General features: G+C 39.4%; 2 protein-coding genes across 5 annotated transcripts in view; both read right to left on the bottom strand.

Annotated features, from left to right (window-relative positions):
• Nucleotides 1–3,830, bottom strand: part of LOC133639253 (small ribosomal subunit protein eS17-like) — a 14,670-nt gene extending 10,840 nt beyond the window's left edge. The window contains exons 1-2 of the mRNA XM_062032438.1: nucleotides 3,686–3,830; nucleotides 2,986–3,137 (exon numbers count right to left, since the gene is read on the bottom strand). Coding sequence (XP_061888422.1) covers nucleotides 2,986–3,137; nucleotides 3,686–3,688 — 155 coding nt within the window. The 5' untranslated portion in view covers nucleotides 3,689–3,830. The remainder of the gene's footprint in view (nucleotides 1–2,985; nucleotides 3,138–3,685) is intronic.
• A 3,230-nt stretch (nucleotides 3,831–7,060) lies between these two features.
• The window catches only part of csnk1g1 (casein kinase 1, gamma 1), a 61,749-nt gene continuing 51,396 nt past the window's right edge, over nucleotides 7,061–17,413 (bottom strand). For 2 of the 4 annotated variants that reach the window (XM_062032398.1, XM_062032411.1), the window contains 2 exons: nucleotides 13,394–13,417; nucleotides 7,061–9,939 (listed from right to left, as the gene is read on the bottom strand). In XM_062032398.1, the coding sequence (XP_061888382.1) occupies nucleotides 9,885–9,939; nucleotides 13,394–13,417 (79 nt within the window). In that variant the 3' untranslated portion in view covers nucleotides 7,061–9,884. The remainder of the gene's footprint in view (nucleotides 9,940–13,393; nucleotides 13,418–17,413) is intronic. The other 2 variants (XM_062032406.1, XM_062032419.1) reach the window with 1 other exon arrangement.

Here is a 17,413-nt window from a genome sequence, read left to right as displayed (position 1 = left end):
ACCGTTGTGTCATCGGCAAACTTTATGATGTGATTGCCGGGGTGGGTGGCTGTGAAGTCGCGGGTGTAGAGTGAGTAGAGCAGGGGGCTCAGCACGCAGCCCTGAGGTGAGCCGGTGCTGAGGCTGAGGAGGTGTGGGTACCCATCCTCACCCTCTGACGGCAGTCAAGTCAGGAAGTCTTTAATCCAGAGACAGGTGGGGTTGGATATTCCGAGGTCTGCTAGCTTGGTCACCAGTCTGTCAGGTAAGATGGTATTAAATGCAGAGCTGAAGTCTACAAAGAGCAGCCGTACATAGCCCCCCCCCCCCTCCATGTGGGACATGGCGGAGTGGAGAGCCGCAGCGATGGCGTCCTCCGTAGACCTGTTGGCTCGGTAGGCAAACTGATGGGGGTCCAATACGGGCGGTAGGGATGAGAGGATGTGGGTCCGGACCAGTTTCTCGAAACACTTCATTGTGATAGAAGTGAGTGCCACTGGCCGGTAGTCGTTCAGACAGCTGACAGTGTTTTTCTTTTTGGGGACCGGGATGATGGTGGAGGTTTTCAGGCAGGATGGGACGGTGGCCTGGGACAGGGACCGGTTGAAGATGTCGGTGAGGACACCAGCCAGCTGATCAGCGCAGTCTCTCAGCACCCATCCGGAGACGCCGTCCGGTCCCACAGCCTTCCTCGGGTTCACGGCTTTCAGTGTGCGTCTGACCTCGTGCTCCGTCACTGAAAGGGTGAGGCTGCTGTGGTCTGTCGAGTGAGGTGTGACTGCTGATTGAGGTGTGGCTGTTGGGTGAGGTGTTGCTCCTGAGTGAGGTGTGACTGCTTCCGATGGTGTTACCTCAAAGCGGGCGTAGAAGGAGTTCAGCTCCTCTGCCGGCTGGGGGGTTGCTGGGCCTGTAGTTGGTCATGTGCTGGACCCCCTGCCATACCCTCCTGGAGTCGTTGCTTTGGAAGCAGTCCTCAATCTTTGTTTTGTAGTCCCCCTTAGCCTCCCTGATACCACGCTTCATTCAGGCTGGCTCTGGCAGTGCTGTAGAGCTCCCCGTCGCCAGATCTGAACGCGGTGTCCCTCTCCCTCAGCAGCCTCTGCACCTCTCTCTATATACATATACTGTGTGTATATACATATACTGTGTGTATATACATATACTGTGTGTATATACATATACTGTGTGTATATACATATACTGTGTGTATATATATATATATATATATATATATATATATATATATATATATATATATATATATATATATATATATATATATATATACACACACATATACACACACACACACACACACACACACACACACACACATGTATATATATGCATATATACACACGCATATATACACATATACATATATGTGTATATATATATATATATATATATACACACACATATACATGTCTGCATGCATGCTTTGGAGCCCCTGCCTCAAAGGAAAATAATGTTTGCCTATATATATATATATATATATACATACATATATACACACATACATACATACACATATATATACATACATATACACATATATATATATACATACATATATACACATATATATATATACATACATATATACACATATATATATATACATACATATATACACACACATATATATATATATTAGACTGCAACAACTAATCGATTATAAAAATAGTTGGCGATTAATTTAGTCATCGATTCCTTGGATTTATGCTATGCGCAGAGGCAATTTTTTTTATTTCAGAATTTAAAAACATTTTTTTTATAAACCTTTATTTATAAACTGCAACATGTACAAACAGCTGAGAAACAATAATCAAAATAAGTATGGTGCCAGTATGCTGTTTTTTTTCAATAAAATACTGGAAAGGATAGAAATGTAGTTAGCCTCTTTTATCCGATTATTAATCGAAGTAATAACCGACAGATTAATCGATTATCAAATGAATCGATAGTTGCAGCCCTTATATATATATATATATTAGGGCTGCAACAACTAATCGATTAAATCGATTATAAAAATAGTTGCCGATTAATTTAGTCATCGATTCGTTGGATCTATGCTATGCGCATGCACAGAGGCTTTTGAAAAAAAAAAAATTTTTTAATTGAATTTTTTATTTTTTTTTAAATAAACCTTTATTTATCAACTGCAACATGTACAAACAGCTGAGAAACAATAATCAACATAAGTATGGTGCCAGTATGCTTTTTTTCCCCCAATAAAATACTGGAAAGGATAGAAATGTAGTTTGTCTCTTTTATCCGATTATTAATCGATTAATCGAAGTAATAATCGACAGATTAATCGATTATCAAATTAATTGTTAGTTGCAGCCCTAATATATATATATATATATATATATATATAAATATATATATATATATATATATATACACACACTCATGTACACGTCTGCATGCATGCTTTGGAGCCCCTGCCTCAAAAGAAAATGTTTGCCTTGGTGCCCTCAAGTATGAACCCTCCTTTAAGGAAACACTTGCCTTGACCTTAAAAAGTACAAATGTGAGGCCTCTGTTTATGTAAGTGCAGTAGTTTCTTAATGGGGAAAGATGTTACTGTCTCTTGTTTTCATGTTAGCATTTAAGCTTGTGTCAGTCAGTCTAAGAGTTCATCAAAGTGCATTTTTTGGATAACCGTAATTCAAAACCGAAATGCTAACCGTCAGGAGTTTTACCGTGGTTACCATTGTTACATCCCTACTGTAAATCGTGGACACCAAGACGTGATAGAAAAGTACCCGAACACACTTGCATAGCTTCCCCAGCAGCCCAGAGATGAACCAATACATGAATCTGTGATACACTTGACACCTGTGATATCAGAAGTTGACGACCAGCAAACCACTTGGCGCAACGGTTTGTACTTCCAAGCCATCGCTTTTTTTCTGATGCATGTTTGCTGGCAAAACCCTCCCAAGCATCACTAGTAGAAATGAGAAACAAGATCCGGAGCAAAACAACCAAACTCACCCAGCAATTTTGTTGCGAAGAGGTTTGCTGGGAATGATGGCGATCTCCTCACACAACCTTTTATTGGTGTGGAAGTCATTGCCCAGGCTTGTGTAGTACTTCTCGATGATGACCCTGGCGGCCTTCTTGACCGTCTTCGTCCTGACTCGGCCCTTTGGAAACCAAAATACAAGTCAATTAACTACTGCATCAATGCAAATGTCTGTATTTGGTTTAGCCAGCATCCTTCACTTACATCAGCTACGCGTTACTTAACAACATTCTTCTAAAATCAAATCATTAACATAGCATATTGTCGTCTTACACCTACAGTAAATTGAAAAGACATTATATTAAAGGGTGTTGCAGGTAAACGCCTATATTTAATAATAAATCTTAATATGTACCCGAATTTATTGCAAACTATGCTCATGAAACACATTCAATATAATCAATTTCCTGAACTAGAAGTAGTTTAATACCAATGTAAACGCGAAAATGTATCTGTGTAAAAAAAAAAAAAAAGAGAAGAAGCTACAAGACTATTTTGACTGGACTAGTTAGCTTCAACTTGTATTTTAAATATTCCATCGCTGTACGACAAAATACACCGACAGCGATGAAAAATGCTGTTTCTGCGGTGAATATTGCGTTTGACATGGGTGAGGATTGAGAAGGATTGTTACGACCGATGAGAATTCAGTGAAGTTTCAGTACCCACCATGTTGGCCCGGCTTCTACGAGAGAATGCGGCCAACGTCAAACAGGAAGTTTAAGCTTTACACTGCGTGACGTCACAGTACACGCTAATTAAAACAGCGTCACCAAGCGTTTGGGAGAGGTAACAGCTGTGGAGTTTGAAAGTGTTGTATTAGAGCAGAATCTTTGTGTGCAAATATTATTCAGTGCAGTTTAAACTAAAGATAACAACTGAAAAAAGGAACACTTAATAAGTGATTGGACTATTGAAATTATATTCGCTTTAAAACTCGTAAAAATCATTAACAAAAAATAAAATAAAATAAAATAAAATAAATAAAAACTCCCACTCATAAAAAACTATAAAAACTCGTCCATTGTACATGTATCTGCCCTATATACATAACAATTTTGGCTATTAAATATTGCATTTCTACTAGAAGTATATAATATAATATATCAGTATGTACCATATAATAGGGCTGCGAATCTTTGAATGTCCCACGATTCGATTCAATATCGATTCTTGGGGTCACAATTTGATTATAAATCGCTATTTTTCGATTCAACGCGATTCTCGATTCAAAAACGATATTTTTACGATTCAAAACAATTCTCTATTCATTCAATACATAGAATTTCAGCAGGATCTACCCCAGTCTGCTGACATGCAAGCAGAGTAGTAGATTTTTGTAAAAAGCTTTTATAATTATAAAGGACAATGTTTTATCAACTGATTGCAATAATGTAAATTTGTTTTAACTATTAAATGAACCAAAAATATGACTTTTTTTTATCTTTGTGAAAATATTGGACACAGTGTGTTGTCAAGCTTATGAGATGCGATGCAAGTGTAAGCCACTGACATTTATTTATTTTTTTATAAATGTCTGTAATGATAATGTCAATGAGGGATTTTTAATCACTGCTATGTTGAAATTGTAACTAATATTGATACTGTTGTTGATAATATTCATTTTTGTTTCACTACTCTTGGTTTGTTCTGTGTCGTGTTTGTGTCTCCTCTCAATTGCTCTGTTTATGGCAGTTCTGAGTGTTGCTGGGTCGGGTTTGGTTTTGGAATTGGATTGCATTGTTATGGTATTGCTGTGTATTGTTTTGTTGGATTGATTAATACAAAATAAATACAAATAAAAATAAAAATCGATTTTTGAAAAATGAGAATCGATACTGAAGCATACAACGTGAGAATGGCGATTTGAATTCGAATCGATTTTTTCCCACACCCCTACAATATACTGTACATATATTATGCAAATATTACATACGTTATGTTATATTGCTACTACGGTAAATTTTTTGCCTATTTTATACCTGCATTATCCTTTCCATCCTTACACTTTCCATCCTTTGTAACTGAGCTACTGTGTGGAACAATTTCCCTTGTGGATCATTGCACTAAATTGGCCCTAGTGTGTGAATGTGAGTGTGAATGTTGTCTGTCTATCTGTGTTGGCCCTGCGATGAGGTGGCGACTTGTCCAGGGTGTACCCCGCCTTCCGCCCGATTGTAGCTGAGATAGGCTCCAGCGCCCCCCGCGACCCCAAAAGGGACAAGCGGTAGAAAATGGATGGATGGATGGATCATTGAAGTTTGTCTAAGTGGAAGTCTAAGTCTACTTTTTTAATCTCCAAAATAAATCCACTGTCACTGACAGCTTGGTAAAAGGTCTATTCAATAAAAGACATGCATTAAATGATTGCCAAATTACAAAATAAATGTAACAGTCTTTTTTTCATTTGTGTTATTTTGTACTTGCATATCTAATAAAACCTTCCTCTTGTGCACAATTTGCAGAACGCAGTTGATAATACTCGGGCTACAGCTATTAATCATTTTAGTACTCGATCAGTTTGTTCGATTAACCGAGTAATCGGATAAAACACTTTACAACGTCAATGCCTACTTTAGAAAAAAATAATAAGTTGAAATAAACAATTTTTCTGCTTGCCGTTGACGTGTATTTCTGGTCTTGTCATCCTCGTCCGGACAGAAGGGCGACACGGCAGTGCGGCTGGATCAAAAGAGACGTCAGAGACGCTGTATTGAACTAAAAGTTGCTTTATTACAAGCGAGCGTCATTATACAGGACTGCAGTTCCTGGAGGAGGTCACGTCAAAAAATGAGGCACTCCTAACTTGGAGAAGACAAACCATTAGCTTTGATATTCCTACCTCCTGTCTGTGGGTGTGTGCTAGTTCAGGAGAGCACATCCTGACCATAAAGGGGATGCTTGTCTGTAAGGGACTGAAAAACAACAGATGCCGGTCGTAACTTAGATGTTGGCATTAAGCTAAACATGTCGTCTCTTCTCACGTATAGGGCTATTCCCTTTGCATACGAAGGTCCAATTTTATTGCCTTTTCTTCCGCGAGAACTAATCCAATCTACACACAAATGTCAATACTGGAGGGCCCTATGTTATGTGCCCAAACTGAAATACCTACTGGTGGTTTGCTTTCTCCAAGATGAATATAAACATTCACCAAAACTGGAGTTAATTCACTTCACCGTAACCTTCATTTTTTTTCTTGTAATAAATTCACATCAATAAAATAGAAATTTCACTTTTAACGTGTGCAATAATTTAAAAAAATCCACCCGCTTTCATTTTCGGGCCATGCTGAAACTATGTCCACGCATTTAAAGTTCCGGGCACGTCATGTGAACAATTTATATTAGTTAAACTTAAACGATTAGTCAAAGCAACAGAATATGAATCAAAACTTTTTTCTAATAAAATTAATAAATATAATTGTTGCAGCCCTAAATAAAAAAAAGGTGTGAATCTCTGTCACCAATTGATTCTATGCAATTCCCAATTCCTGGGGTGATAATTTGATTCATAATCGATTCTCAATTCAAACAGATTCTCGCAATGTATTATTTGGTATAATAATTACAATGGAACGTTTTCAAAACAGGCTACCGGTTAGAAAAACTTGTTTTGGTTGCATAGGAAATGGCCTAAAACAGTGGTTCTCAAATTTTTTTTCACCAAGTACCACCTCAGAAAAAGCGCAGTAGGCCTAAGTATTCAATAAAAACAATGCAGAGGTTTTATTCAACAAGTATACTTAATATTTTTGTTTAAACATATAACACCGTTTGAATATGGGAAAATAAAAACACGGTACTTTAATCAAGTGATTTTTGGCGTAGCACAGCTTGAGAACTGCTAACCTAAAAACTTATTTTAAAAACATTTCATTTTTTAAATGCATTTTTGAAAATGATGAATTGATTTAGTTTTGGGATGAATAAGAATGGTGATTCATTTTGTGCACCCCTACTGTATTTAAAATACGGTAGGTGTACAAAGGCATATTAGTGGGGATTAGAATTTACTTCACACACAAACAACTCCCAAAAGGTGAAGACATCTTTTATTTTACATAAAAAAGGGTGCAAACTGGACTTCCCTTTAGGCATGGAGGGAATAAAAAGTGATTTTTCATGTGACGTATCATAACATGAATCCAAGGAGGGGAAACGACAGGCAACTCAGATTAAAAAAAGGATCTTTAGCTTTTTCAGCAAATTAAAAAAGAAAAGAAACAATAAAAAGTGGAAATGTGGGTCCTTCACGCTAGAAGCCCTTGACTAACTCAAAAAATACATTTTTGAAGTTGACATTCATATTTCAACACAATAGTTATATACACTTTTAAGATTTCTCTTAATCATAGCTCTGGGGAAGGGGGAGAATTGTGCCGAGGAGAGTTAATTCCTGGAGCTGTACAATTTTGATTCAAGGGGACAAAAAATAAAATAAAAATAGAATACGGCTTTATATGTAATCCCAACAGAAAGAACAAAGAATACAGCGATGAAGTCTGTACAATTTCCAAATAAGCATCACAATATTGCAGTAAATGTCACCCTCTTCTTTAAAGAAAAAAATATACAGTAAGTCCAAGGTAATTCTACAGTACAGCAACGAGGAAAAGTGCCAGAGAACCCAAAAAAGGACAAAAGCCATTCATTGCCTCAGCTCTGGATGTCACATACAACCTGAAACTAGTAGTAGAAGTGGGATGGAATGATGCTTTTTTTTTTTTTTTCCTGTTGTCATATTTTACATGAGGACTGGAAGCCATAACGTCTCACAGAGCCGACAATAGACATGTTCCGCGGGCGACCCGGGATAAGCCATGCACGTACGAACGAACCGTATAGTCGTAAAAGAACAGGAAAAAGGAGGTATACCAGCTGTCAACGTTACAGCACGCCGTTAAAGGAAGAAGCAAAAGACAAAAATCTGCAAAAGTTAACTTCTGGAGACACCTTTTCCCCAACACTTCCTGGTACTGAAATCAGCCACCGCGCTTAAAATGACGTCAAGGACACGAGGCGGGGTGAAGATGGCCGACAAAAACAAACATTCAACTTTTCCTGGCACAGGTCAAAAGGCGTGGACTTGTAGTAGTCTCAGGAATGGCACTCTGGGAATCCAGGGGACGCAGTAAAAGGTTATTTAATCCACCTGGTTATTAGGAACGCGTCTCTCAGGGGGGGCCGGAATGACACAATCCTGGTGAATGAACCCGAGAGGCACAGAAATGTCCCAAAGGAATGAACACTTGTCATTCAAATAGCCAAATTCCCGACTGTAATGAGGAGGAACCCGGAAAAGGTCCCGTAGATTTTCATATTCAAGTACGTTCGATAACTTGGGCCCCGGAGTTACTCGTGTGAGTAGTGATCGGGGCTAAGAACCAACCAGAGAGTACAGTGTAAGTATGGATTCAGTGAAATCATAGCTAGCCACTTCTACAATACTCCGTTCGTAAAGATGAGGGGCGCGGGGGTTCCGCGAGACGCCACATTCGGCGAGTGTGCGTGTGCAGAGACGTGGGGTGGGGTAGGCCGGGTCATGGCACCAAGAAAAAAAAAAAAAGAAAAGGATGGGGACGCCATAAAGTAAAAAGTATCAACAAGGCGAGGAAAGCAAATGTAGTGCAGTCATGATCTCAAGCTTCTTTTCACATGTTGCTACCATCTCCTTCCCCTTAAAGCCATGGCTATTTGGATTCAACACAATTCACATTTGCAAGACATCAAATACAAAAAAAAACACAATAAGGAATTCACCGCGTTAGTGAGGATAGGCAAGGTGACGTACTGAGGATATTGTTTCAAGGCAGCCCTCCGTGTTCACCGAGGGGAACAAAAACACTTAACTAGGACGCCATGCCGACGCGCGTCGACAACAGTCGGGATCATCAAGCGTCGCTTTGCAGTGCGGGGGGCTTCAGACTGGACTTATTGGAGTACATCAAAGTCGCACACAAGTCCACATCTCTGTTTCCGAATCTCTTAACCCCCTCAGTGTTGCCTAGTAAAGTGAGGTGGTTGTTTGGGGTTAAGGCAGTGAACAGTAGTGTTTGTTTGTCTACGCTCCAAAGCAACTACTGGTGTACAGTCTAGTATTTACCGTCTCAATAAGAGCATACACTGACATCTTTTTTTTCTCCTTTTTTTTCTTTTTTAAACCATGCACAGGACAAATGATAGAAATGCTCCAGAAGTCATTTACTTTTCTGTCCATACATTCAGTGTGTATGTTGGGAGAATTAGTAAGAAACCTGGTGGCAACCGACAGATAAATATCATAAATAGTTTCTTCTTCCAGCCCAACAAAGTGTTCGGTTCACAGAACAAAAGAGTCTGGAGGGATTGTAGTGTGTTCGAGAGGTTGGGGGCGGGGGTTTAGAAATCCTCCTCTGAGAAGACGGTGCAGCGTGGCCTCCTGTGCTCGCTGGTCCCCACGGCAGAAAGTGCAGGAGCCCACGGAGGCGGTTTTGCGCTGCTCGTGTGTCAAAAGTCTACATTCAGTCCCACGTCAGGAATACCCCCAAACCTTACCGACGGGGAAATGAAAAGATGATTTAGTGAGTGAAAACAATCATAAATCACAGCGAGGGGGGGGGGAGTTGGGGAATGCCAAAAAGGAGACAACAAAAAGTCTGAGGGCACTCAAACAAAATCATCCTCCATTTGCGCCCACTCCTGGAGAAAAAAATCGGACTTCCGTCATTAAACGAACAAAAAAAAAAAGTTCCTTTCAGAGACCGGTGCAGTAGAGATCCCTCGGTTTTCTCCCGCTTGTATTGTGAATGGAACCTCGCAGATTTGCGGCCAGCAAACAAACAAAAAAAATCAACACAGCCGGAGAGTTTCCGGCGGGTTGCGGATGATCATTTGTGTCGCGGTGTGTTCTTCTTCCGTTTCCGCTTGAAGAAGCAGCAGCACCTGCAGACAGAGACGCACCTTCAACTGCTGGAGCTTACAAAGAAACAACACAAGGCCAGCGCTGATTGCAGTTCTACGCTACGTCGGCCAAAGTATTGATTTGTGAACTTCAAGTTCTTGAGGATTATTAGGGTCACGCTGCCACCTGTGGTGAGAACTGGCAGAGTTATGTGCGATACTGAGTTCAATTCAGGCTAGTATTGGCAATACCGATCAGATATTGATACTTTGTGCAAATATACCTAATGTGTCTGGTAAATATTAAAAAGTTGTGCATTACGAGTAGAGATGTCCGATAATGGCTTTTTTGCCGATATCTGATATTGTCCAACTCTTAATTACCGATTCCAATATCAACAGATACCGATATATACAGTCGTGGAATTGACACATTATTATGCCTAATGTTGTTGTGATGCCCCGCTGGATGCATTAAACAATGTAACAAGGTTTTCCAAAATAAATCAACTCAAGTTATGGAAAAAAATGCCAACATGGCACTGCCATATTTATTATTGAAGTCACAAAGTGCATTATTTTTTCAAACATGCCTCAAAACAGCAGCTTGGAATTTGGGACACGGGGGGTTTATATTGTAGCGTCCCGGAAGAGTTAGTGCTGCAAGGGGTTCTGGGTATTTGTTCTGTTGTGTTTATGTTGTGTTACGGTGCGGATGTTCTCCCGAAATGTGTTTGTCATTCTTGTTTGGTGTGGGTTCACAGTGTGCCGCATATTTGTAACAGTGTTAAAGTTGTTTATACAGTCACCCTCAGTGTGACCTGTATGGCTGTTGACCAAGTATGCTTGGCATTCACTTGTGTGTGTGAAAAGCCGTAGATATTATGTGACTGGGCCGGCACGCCCCCAATATTGTTGTCTGGGTGGAAATCGGAAGAAATTCGGGAGAATGGTTGCCCTGGGAGATTTTCGGGAGGGGCACTGAAATTCGGGAGTCTCCTGGGTAAATCGGGAGGGTTGGCAAGTATGACTGGGAGAAGCAACTGCTCTGTATTTCTCCCTACGTCGGTGTACCACTCCGTACAGCGGCGTTTTAAAAAGTCATAAATTTTACTTATTGAAACTGATACTGATAATTTCCGATATTACATTTTAAAGCATTTATCGGCCGATAATATCGGACATCTCTAATTACGAGTGTTGATGCTCTCGAGGAATCATCTTCCAACAATATAAAATCACAGGGCGAAACCAATGATGGTGTCATTCTGCAGTGAATGCGTTCTTATTTATAGTAAACTATGGATGTAGTATCTCCAAATAGACTACTATAAGAGGATACACACACGTGCTGATATATAATAATAAGTGACTCATTTTAATTGCTCGTCATTTTCCTGAAACAAATGACACACTGAATGACTGAGCACAGCACATCGTACTTACCGAGGCGGAAGAAAAAGTAGTTCCCACCACTCGCGTTAGATTTTAACAAGATATCAATGATTTAGTTACTTTACACTGTGTTCCTGTTAATGATATACATTATCCAAAATAACGTACCGTATTTTCAGATTATAAGTCGCAGTTTTTATCATAGTTTTGCCGGGGGTGAGACTTATACACTGGAGCGACTTATGTGTGAAATTATTAACACATTACCGTAAAATATCAAATAATATTATTTATCTCATTCACGTAAGAGACTAGGCGTATATCAGCAATCGTCACACACACACACGTCAACCAATAAAAATTTGGCGGGGGCGGGTCATGGCAGAAGTGCATTGTGAAAAAAAAGATGCTACCTGCTACTTCCGTACCTATGAAAATTGATCATTTCAACATCGGCGGTAACTTATAAAAACTAAGGAGGGCTGAACAAAAATGGCACCAAAAAAGAAATCATATACTGCAGATTACAAGCTGGAAGTAGTGAAATATGCAGCAGAGAAAGTCAATCGAGCAGCAGAAAGAAAGTTTGGAGTAAGCGAGAAACTTGTAAGGGACTGGCGAAAAGTGGAGGCTATTCTTACTGAAATGAAGAAAACTAAATGCAACTTTTCTGGATGTCATTGGATGGATCGACAAAGCATGGGCTTCAGTGACAACCGAAACCATCCTGTCCGGATTCAGAAAGGATGGAATAATTGGAACCGCAACTGATGATGACTGACGTAAGCGACGTACCGATAGAAGAGGAAGCGGCGCATTGTCTACCTTTGGAGTTGGCAGAGTTGTTTAGAAGCGACACCGAGGAAGAAGATTTCATGGGATTTAGAGATTAGGAGTGACAGATTGTTTGGTAAACATATAGCATGTTCTATATGTTATAGTTATTTGAATGACTCTTACCGTAATATGTTACGTTAACATACCAGGCACATTCTCAGTTGGTTATTTATGCGTCATATAACGTACACTTATTCAGCCTGTTGTTCACTATTCTTTATTTATTTTAAATTGCCTTTCAAATGTCTATTCTTGGTGTTGGATTTAAGCGGTAGAAAATGGATGGATGGAAATTTCCCCAAAAAATGTGACTTATACTGTAGTGCGACTTTTTTTTTCTTTCTTCTTTATTATGCATTTTCGGCCAGTGCGATTTATACTCCGGAGCGATTTATAATCCGAAAAATAAGGTAAGTATCAAAAGTATCGATATTTTCATTTGAGAATCGATACTAGAGAATAAAGATCTGGTATCGGTAGTGTCTATATTTCAGTATCGACCCGCACATCACTACTGGCAGAACAACGCTCCCTGTCAATGGAGGTGAGAATCACCAAGGACCCCACTCACCCCCTGACAGACTTTTCCCCCCCTCCCGTCTTATGGAAAACTGCCAGAAGACTGTCGAACTTCATAAAATCATGCAAACAAAAACATTAAATAGCACGATACATAATGCAAAAAGTGGAGTAGATCTCACAATGAGATATTAAACTTGTGTGTGCAATACAGTGGCCTAGTGGTTAGAGTGTCCGGCCTGAGATCGGTAGGTTGTGAGTTCAAACCCCGGCCGAGTATAGAACCCAAAAGTTGTCAACTGTAAGACAAAGGAGGCAAAAAGGCTTTGGATGATTAAAAACAGCGAGACCAGGCTGAATAATATGGTGCAACAACAAAGACTGCAACATTAGTTTGACACGTTAAAAAAATGGGAAGTGTACACACAAATATCAAAGACATGAATGATGAGCCAGAGTGATCGTAAACATACAACGACAACAAAGCTGTTGATTACGACATAGGACAGTGACTGGGTCCTCTTAACGGTCTCTGAAGGCAAAACCTACAATAGGACCAAGTTTGATACTTAGTGCCTGCTTTTTAATGATTAATACTTTCATTTGGGCCTGATTTTAATGATCGGACATGACATAGTCCACATGTCAAGTTCTGACAATTGTTTCAACTACGGGTTGTACCAAGCCTAGGCTGATCCACTCCCTGTCCCATGATTCTGAATTGGACGAGCAGAGAGGGACTCACCACAGGTTGAGCATTTTCACGCAGCTACAGAAGAGAGAGGAAAAGAGTGTGAAAAGAAAAGAAAGATAGATTAATACAGCGAGACCCAGGTGATGAGGACGGGCACGTGCAACACACACATGCACACACGGACACAAGTAAACACAGAGGGAAAGTTTGCACATGACAATGCATTATGTTTCCTGGTAGATACTTTGATATGGTACAGATCAGTCATTTTGATATCACTTTTTTTTCTGTATTAAGGGCATGCAAACACCTCGACTTAAATAAACTAAGCCGGTCATCTCATGTCCTTCATTTTTGTCTCGTGTTTTGTTAGTGCCACTTGTCTTGCTGAATTCATTGGCGGGTTTGTGCTGACGCAGTTATCACATCCCACCTACACACCCTGTGTTGGAAAATGCAAACCAGTTCAGGGTTTTACCAATACGAACAGTATTATGTCCAGCTTGAATGACAGATGATCAAACATTTTTTTTTTGTATTTAAGCATCTGCACATTTTTATTTATTTTTTTTTACTATTGAGAGTGTTGATATATGAAGTGCATACTAACAATTAATGACATTTTATTTGTATATCACTTTTCATTCGTATAAAATGTAGCACAAAGTGCTCTACATTTAAAAACAAAAACAGTCCTGTACCTCCTGTTTTCACTGCATAACCGCAAATTGAAACAGTCAACCCCTACCCCCTTTTTTTCCTGTCTCTTTCTCTCTCTACCACACACATAATTAAAAGTAATTTAAAAAAACATATGTGATTGAGCATGGAGGAACTATGTGATTTAAAACTATCTTAGGGAGCCAGATGCACCAGAGGCTGCATGATGAGGGGCCACAACCGCAGCGACCCTGACCCAGGGCACACAGAGAGGGACCAGGGAGTCCTCTTGCTGAGGAACCCATGAGCCAGAACCACAACTGTCGCGGCACATCAGAGCCCCCAGTGTAGAGTGCGCCCGCTGAGGAAATGCTTGAAATACTGTAACTATATAAATCAAATATATTGAATGGATAGAATACCTGAATAAAATATATTAATAAGACACAATATAAAAATGCATAAATATTACATATAAGTGTAGTTAAATGCTAAAATAAAAATAATTAAATTGGTAAGGGGTAAATAAGAGCTAACAAATATGAGATAAACACAGAGTTAAAAAGACAATAAAAATCATAACATTCTTTGCACCCCTGAGGGCGTCTGGCAGGCTGTCCCACAACTGTGGGGCGTAATAATGTATGTATGGGTCCGGACTTTTGGAATAATGAAAAGGCCTGAACAGGAAGACCGAAGGGACCCCTAGGGCTCATATGATAAAAGCAACTCGGAAAGATGAGAAAGCCCAAGACCATTAAGGCATTTAAAAACCAGTAAAATAATGTTAAAACCGATTTTGGAACACACAGGGAGCCAATGCAGTGATCTTAAAACCGGTGTGATATGGGACCGCCTTCTGGTCCTAGTCAGTACACCTTCTGGTCCTAGTCAGTACACGAGTGTTAATCTAATCAGTGTTTCCCATACATTCATCTATTAGTGGCGGTTGGCCATAAACAGAGATGGCGCTACATGTTCGCTCAAGAACAGAACACAATATGATGGGACTGTCTGGGAATGTAGCTTGCCATTACAACTTTGCACAGTAGATAACAATGTAACTCTGCTTTGAATACAGAGTGGGAAGGATTAGTCTTGCCATCTAAGCGACTTTGTCACTACACTTTGTATTCAGATTGACTATTGACAAATCTAGAGACCTTTTCTGGTTGGGCATCTGAAATCCCTGACAGACAGCACCTTTTTGTTTGTGAGAGGCTGCGTCAAAAACATGTTTTACTTTTGGATGGTGTTGTAATCTTGTGCTTCTATAAGAGAATTCATCACTGCAATAATAAATATCTAAATTGTCTTGGTTTTCATCCAAAGTCACGTTTTTTTGTCAGTGAAAAAGGCTAGCGAGCACACTAGTCGGAGTCTCCTCACTCATTTTGACTAGTGTATGCATTGACCTGATTACTGACCCATTATATAACAATCCGCGCCACCCTTTAGATAACTATCGGCGGTTAAGGTAAAGGAGCATGTGCAGTCAAAATAAAATGCATGATTAATCTGTGTATATACATGATTAATGTGATAATCTTTTGTGAATAATCACATGCAATAACTTTGACAGACCTAATTTCTTAACATATTTAAGGTTGTTTTTTTGCTCACTTTTGGTCTCTCCTGCAGACTTTATTTAACTACATGAACACACATAATGGACTATAATGCAAATTAAAAGATTACAAAACTATCCCCCCCCCCCCCCCCCCACACACACACTTACACGCACACAACATTCCTGTAGTAGACCCTGTACACTCCTTGAAAATCTTTTGAGACTTTGTGAGAAACAAACACTACTTTGGGACAAATTTATGATCTAGAAACTTGTATTTTTTTAACCTGAATATAAGGAATATGAGCTACAAACTTTAAAAGCTGTGTCCTAAACAGATCCAGTTTTAGTGAAACACTAAGCATCATGCAGCAGTATTGCTAAGTGCTGAACAAGAAATACAAACTACCAAAATAATAAAACAAACACATACTGTACAATGTCTGCTCTCACTGTGATGCCGACTGATGAGATGTTTATATCTTCCGGTTTGGATGAAGAATTAATCATAATCCTCACAAAGGCTAAAAAAAAAAAAGTGCCGCAAACTAGGATATTCTTGTGTCTTTTTTGCTATCTCCGGGTTTAAGTTGGATGTTAAAGTTGACTTCTCAGTTTACAGCCCCGACCTTCTTCTGTACACATTGTAGGCATGATTTATAATCGAGAATTCACTTTCACTAACTCAGATGCAACGCAGCAGCTCACCAGGTCAATATGTCACTGTAGCAGCATAAGCTAGTTACATCTGATCACGGCACTTCTAAAAACAGTTTGTTTGCGTTAGCGCTTATAATAACAATAACACCAATATTTGGTTAATATTCAAGTCATGATATCTAAATAGAGTATTGTTGGCAGTTTTTAGATGTTTTTATAGAGGGCTTTATGGGCAAAATAGTGCACTCCCATTAGCTGCATTGTTAGCCACCTCCTACTTGCTGTATTTTATGACTTGGAACACATAAAAAAAGAAAAACATATGTGTTCTTGTCTTAGGTAAAATTTCAATAAAAAGTCAACTTTTCCTTTTTTCAAAAATGCTTGGGAGATGTGTGTCCTAATTGTGAATTGTCAATTAGATACGAGTGGTGATGGACACGAGGTTGCTAGACATGACAAGACCATCACTGTTTTTTGTGTACATTTAACAAAAAGCTAAGAGGTTTGTAATATTTGACATGGAAAAAGTGGCAATAACAAGGCAGTGGAGGAGTGACACAATTGATGCCATGAGGAGTGTTAAGAAATGCATGTCCAGCATCATTGCAGCACTGTTAAGTGGCATAGATTAGCCATCAGAGCCCCTGTCAACCAGTCATTATATTAAACAGGTGTGTGAAGGGACACCAATGGAGGACACCTACTCATTGAGCAAAAATAATTCAGTGCAAATTCATTGTGATTCATAATAGGAGAACAATCTATTGTTGCATATTTTAAGTTTTGTTTGGAAAAGCAGAAACACTACAGTACATGTAGTGCACTGATACAGTGATAGCAACATGTTCATCTTTCAGGCTAATTTTAGAAAGAAGACATTGAATATACACTTTGGGATCAACGTGAGCTCATTACAACATCAACAAGCCGCCTGCTGCAGACTGGCAACATCTGGTCAATATTAGCCCATCGATATTAAGTAACTTGTCACCTTGTATGCATTTTTATACAGTAAATCACTTTTTTTTCCTCGCATTTTCTTAGTCAGCAGTGGCACCTTTGGCAGAGTAGGTGGTGAGCCATGCTCGATGGCGTCATTGCTGCTAGGTGCTAAAGAGAGGGATGTAATAGGCTCCAAATCATCATGGCATCTTTGAAAAGTTGAAACAGATGAAAAG

The sequence above is a fragment of the Entelurus aequoreus genome, linkage group LG02 (assembly GCF_033978785.1).
Source record: "Entelurus aequoreus isolate RoL-2023_Sb linkage group LG02, RoL_Eaeq_v1.1, whole genome shotgun sequence".
Taxonomy (NCBI): Eukaryota; Metazoa; Chordata; class Actinopteri; order Syngnathiformes; family Syngnathidae; genus Entelurus; species Entelurus aequoreus.
The sequence above is the reverse complement of the archived record's forward strand: the minus strand, read 5'-3'. Positions and strand labels throughout refer to the sequence as shown.